This window comes from Triticum dicoccoides, chromosome 4B (genome assembly GCF_002162155.2).
Source record: "Triticum dicoccoides isolate Atlit2015 ecotype Zavitan chromosome 4B, WEW_v2.0, whole genome shotgun sequence".
Classification (NCBI taxonomy): Eukaryota; Viridiplantae; Streptophyta; class Magnoliopsida; order Poales; family Poaceae; genus Triticum; species Triticum dicoccoides.
The window spans coordinates 317,082,496-317,088,091 of record NC_041387.1 but is presented as its reverse complement, the minus strand read 5'-3'; the positions used below and the strand labels follow the sequence as shown (position 1 = coordinate 317,088,091).

The following is a 5,596-nucleotide window of genomic DNA, read 5'->3' as shown; positions in this document are numbered from 1 at the left end:
GTGGCTTGGGCTTGTCTCGCATCTTCTCGCGCAACATCGATGGGGTGGGGTGGGGGTTGGCTTGCCCAGTTGCGTCAGGGACTGATGTAGGCAAAGCATCGCTTTTCCCCGACAGTGGATCAGCCGTGACGGCGGAAGGGGTTGGGTGCACCTCTGGTTGTGAGTCAGGGGGCGCGCTGCGCGAGGACAGCCTGTCGGGATCAACAGACGCGCAACAATTGGGGAGGATGGTCCCGTATCAGCTGTGGCAACCGTCAGGCTGCATGGCGGCAGGAGAGGCGTCGTAGTGGCGGGCCCGGCTTCTGCCTCTGGGGTGGGGGGCTTTGCACCAATGCCATGGAGCCAGCTGGCGATGCATCGTGTGCTTCCGCTCGGTGAGGCGATCCTGTCGGCCTGGGATCCGCTGCTGCAACAGCCTTGGCAAGCGCAGCCTCAATCCTGGCGCGCTTTTTCTTTCCTCCTCTCTTTCTTCTTTTTGCTTTGTGATGAGGGGGTTGGGCGCCGTCATGGGAGGTGGGCCAGGCGTCCATGCACCGGTCTGTTGGCCGCACGGGCGGCGACGTAGGTGCACGCTCGGCGGTGCATGCTCCGGACTAGCGATCTGCGACGGCGACGCCATCTGCGGGTTGCTGGCCACAGAGGCGCGTCCAGCCGGCAGAGTCAACTGCCATGCTGTCAGCGCGTCCCTCTGGTGCCACGGCAGTGCGGCGGCGCTTGCGACCGCGACGGCGTGAATGGCCGCGTCCGGGTCCAGGGTCGGCCCCGGGGTCGTCATCGTCGGCGCCGTTCCCATTTCCACCCCCTTCCTCGTCCGGGCGAGCTGCAGGGCTGGCGGGGGCGCGAGCACGGGCAGCTTCGGAGCGGACGAGCGCGATGGCGATGGGGTACGTGAGGGTGGTGACTGTTGGGGCGGTGGAGGCAGTGCGGCCCGGAATAACCTCGACGATCTCCAGCGTGGCGGCGCAGCGAATGGCAGCAGGGTCGTGCGCGCTTCCCGTGAGGTGGAACGTAGCCAGGTCGGCGCGAGATCGCGTCAGTGGGTGGAGGCGGTCAATCCAAACGCTGGTCCCGAGGATGTGCTCCGCCGTCGCCAAGCGCCAGGCTTGGCGGGGATGCCACAGAGCTCGAGCTCGACGTGGTATTTGAACCCAGCGGAGCCAGCATGGGCAAGCTTGCACCATGGGCATAGCGACAAGGAGAAGCACGGGCTGCGGATGTAGTGGTCACCGTTCATGCGGTCTTTGGAAGCGCGGGATCCGAAGATGATCAGGAAATCTTCAGGCTTGTGGAGGTGGGTGGTGAAGTCACCATCTTCAAAACCGAACATGGAGCAGAGGAGCTTGGCGACGTCGTCGACGGACACCTGGGGCCGCGTTCCCGTGATGGTGGCCACCATGGCCCGGCTCAGCACCTCTTCCGCATCCTCCATCTCAACGGAGCGCGACATGATGATCCACGCTGGTTCAGCGGCGTTCACGTGCGCTGCAGGAGCAGGGGACGGGGTCTGGGGTACGGCAGGCCTGGGGCGGCGGGAGGGTCGCGGTCGACGCGGCGCGGCCGTCCTTGGGCAGCGGGTGGGTCGCGACCAACGCGGCGGTGGTAGTCATCACATTCGCGGGAATTATGGCCGAAGATGAGGCAGCGCCTGCAGCGGATGTCATTGGTGCAATCGCGCACTCGATGATGGGGGTCGAGGCAGCAGAAGCATAGTCCGGCGAGCTCTAAAGGGGATGGGCTGCGCGCGCCGCGGCGCGGGGCTTGGCTTCTGAGCACGGCGAGGTCGGTGTCGGTTCCGGCGACGCGGCTGTTGGTAGCCGTCGGCGTCCACCGTGGCGCCGTACGAGATGCGGTGCACCTCGGAGCGGGGCCCGAGGCAGGCGGAGGCAGGCAGCCTGGGGGCTGCCGGCACGGGAGCCACACGTCGGGCGGGCGTGGCAGGCGGTGGAGTGCGGGCGACGTCCCGGTAGGAGCGAGCGGAAGCCGCGCTGTCGGACCCGGACCTGGACCAACGGCTGTCGCCGGAGGAGACACACTGATCGGAGAGGGAGCGGGCGGGGGAGGGAGGCGCCATGGTCTCTATCTTGTATATCATCATTCCGGACTTGATCCTTCCTCGTGTGGCCACACATCCATCTCAACATACGCATCTCCGTCACACCTAACTGTTGAACATGTCGCCTTTTAGTCGGCCAACACTCGGTGCCATACAACATTGCGGGTCGAACCGCCATCCTGTAGAACTTGCCTTTAGGTTTTGTGGCACTCTCTTGTCACAGAGAATGTTAGAAGCTTGGCGCTTCTGAGGCACCACCTGCCCATCAAGGCGAACCTCCTCCTCCTCACCTAGTAGTACTGAAACCGCACATCATGTACTCGTTTTTTTTACACAAAAAAGACAAATATCTGACCCAAATACAACAAAGAAAAAACTTATTTTAATCTGTGTATTTGTCTTTTTTTGTGTAGATCACATATGAATGTGTATGTTTATGAAATTTTATACGTGTATACTACAACTATATGTGTACATGTATAATTTTTTTCAGAATTTATTTAGGTATAGAAATCTCTGAAAAAAATAAAGGGCTCCATAGAGCCCGGCCTTTGCTTGCACTTTTCGACATAGTCCATCCTTATTTGGTATATCAGCAGTTAGCTACGATCACTTTTCTACCACCATGGGAAATCACACACAATATAAGTGTGTGTGTGTGTACCTCTTTATCATTCTCAATATACATTGAATTATTCCAAGATACCACAATATAAGGTTTATGAAAAGTTCATCGGAAGCCTTAGATTATGCAAGATACCATTTTTACATACAAAAACAGTATATGTGCAAATAAAATGAAACATATCGGACTCAAATGAATTTTTTCATAAAATCCATTTTGGAGTTCCCAGCAATTATTAGATAAGTATATGAAAAATAATAAAGAGTTATATAATCAGTTCATCTCTGTGGTATATGAGGAGCAGGTGTACATAATCATTTTCCTATTGCATCTGATGGTTTGCATGGTCAGACTTTGACCATCAATCTGAATGAAAATATGTTTCTTCAAATGGAACTGAGTATAAATTACTCCCTCCGTTCCACAATGTAAGACGTTTTTGCAAGCTAGTCAGCGTCTTATATCATGGGACGGAGGGAGTATGAAACTACATTTCATGAAAGATCCAGTAATAGAAATGCGTGTTGTAGATATTGGTACGTTTAAGACGACAAATGTATTATTACTCATTCAGTCATTCTCAATATTGGTAACTCAAGCCCGCTAGAAATATTTGTTTCTCAATAAGTAATGCCTTTTGAAATGCGGAAAAGTTATTAACATATAGTCAAAAGATGAATATTATAACAAATAAAAAAGATGATCTGATATAATGTTTGCTTACAGGTAGTGCCTTGCCTAGGAAGTATCTAGTCTGGTAGAATTCTGAATGAGTTAATATGTCATGCTTTTAGTCGCACAATAAGCAAGCGCAATTTCTGATACAAACATTGGTATCTTTGTTGCAGTCTATTGACGTAATGGATTACTCTTTACTTGTCGGTGTTGATGAGAAGAAGCACGAGCTTGTTATGGGAATCATTGATTTTATGAGGCAATATACATGGGACAAACATCTAGAAACATGGGTGAAAGCTTCAGGAATATTAGGTGGACCAAAGAATGTATCACCAACTGTAATTTCACCAAAGCAGTACAAAAAGCGTTTCAGGAAAGCTATGTCAGCCTACTTTCTTGTTGTCCCAGATCAATGGTCGCCTGCAGCAATTATCCCTAGCAAGCAAGTGGCTGACAGCGGCCAGGATAGCGATCAGTTCGTCTCCACGGGATCATCATCCTTGCTGGACCGTTGAGATGCAGGGAACTATTGTGGAATAACTACTCCTTTTCTTTTGATGACTATATATATTTTGATTCGTTGCAATTTTGCTCATCCTTTTTTACTGGCCGAATCTTCCGGCGCCTTCATTCTTTTTCTCTTTGGAAGATCAAGATGTACAAAATCAAGCTGAAGTTATAGATAGAAACTTAACAAGTGTATAGTGTGTATAAACATTAGTTTAGTGCACTGATGTATCATACCCTGTAGAAAGAATCGAATCATTTTTCTTACCATTGTAGACAATATTTTACTTGTTATTTTCTACTCTCTCTGCCCCGAATCACTTATGTATCTAGACAAATCTAAAACGAGTAATTTGGGATGGAGGTAATACCCCCTGGGTAAAGAAATATATGAGCATTTAGATCACTACTTTAGTGATCTAAACGCTCTTATATTTCTTTATAGAAGGGGTACATTTTAAAACATGTTATTGTACCCCTTTCTTGTCTAGGTAGTAAATTACACAAAACAACCGTAGTTTGGGTTAGGATAATAAAAAAGACAGATCTAGGGAGCAACGTTTGCTAATTAGGCCTTCCAAGCACACATTCATGACGGGAAAAAATCCTACTCCCTCTGATCTTGTACTAAACCCGCCTTATCTAATATGAATTGAAGGGAGTACCTATCTTCTTTGGTGTCCTAAAAAGGGAAGCCGGTCCTCGATATCTAGCCATCCGACGGATACCATGTGCGTTGTGAAATTTTTATCCATCTCCATGCACATGATTTAGTTGCTCTTTTTATTTTTTATTTTTCAGAAATGCTATAACTTTCAAACTGCACACTGAAACTAAGATCTGCTTCACCGTGAGTCCTCACTACGAGTTTTTCAAAACCAGATCCATATGAGCATGTTTGGACAAACATTTTTTTATGCAATTTAAGTGCTATGGTCTATGGATATCAACTTTGGCGTAATGAGAACCAACTCCGTCTTAGGTTTGCCTTCCATGATGCAAAATGGTATCGTTAAGTTAGATACCATGACCACCAAGTAGCGTAATGTTACCCTTAAATTTCCTACCATGACTAGTGAGCAGTCTAACATTATTCTCATGGTAATGTTGCCAACTAAGCATCGCCAAGATAGACAATCGCATGAAAGTAACTTGTATTGGCTTTACCCTTAAGAAGTTAAGTCTGAGATCCCCTTGATGCCAGTAGATCTCTTCATTTATATAATTTGGATGATCTTGTTCTCTAGAACATAAATGCGCTGCTAGCCTGCGTTTGAAAGACCCCCTGAATCCGCTTGTTCGTCAAAGCCACACGATTTCATGAAGGGTATCTGCCTTGAGCAGGCATAATTTCTTCCTCTGTTGGCCCCCAGCCTTCCACAAACTGACAAATATGATAGAAAAGACTGTATCAGTCGTTAATAGGCCCTCAATGTTCCCTACGAGCGGATGATCAAGTATATGTAAAATACTCCTTAAGCCAACCCAACTCAAAAAGAAAATGTGGATTGCAACAGAGAAGCTCTTCTTCGGAAGAGCAGAAAGGTGGCATGTGATCGGAGCCAATCCTAGTATCAACTTTAAGAGAGGAAAGAGGATAGTTGGATTCTCAATTCAAACACTTTATCAAGTACCGATCTAGTCAGGGAGAGTTGACGGTTCAACCATTCTTCCTCTTATTCTTCTAAGTAATTTACTTCTCTCTTGCATTAATGCATGATCTACTAAATAGT

The 5,596-nt window shown here is 48.6% G+C and overlaps 1 protein-coding gene across 7 annotated transcripts in view; it reads left to right on the top strand.

The window, feature by feature from the left end:
* The window catches only part of LOC119296046 (1-phosphatidylinositol-3-phosphate 5-kinase FAB1B-like), a 41,762-nt gene extending 37,598 nt beyond the window's left edge, over nt 1-4,164 (top strand). For 5 of the 7 annotated variants that reach the window (XM_037574460.1, XM_037574459.1, XM_037574462.1 and 2 more), the window contains one exon: nt 3,527-4,164. In XM_037574460.1, the coding sequence (XP_037430357.1) occupies nt 3,527-3,871 (345 nt within the window). In that variant the 3' untranslated portion in view covers nt 3,872-4,164. The remainder of the gene's footprint in view (nt 1-3,526) is intronic. The other 2 variants (XR_005144696.1, XR_005144695.1) reach the window with 1 other exon arrangement.
* Nucleotides 4,165-5,596: the final 1,432 nt, after the last annotated feature.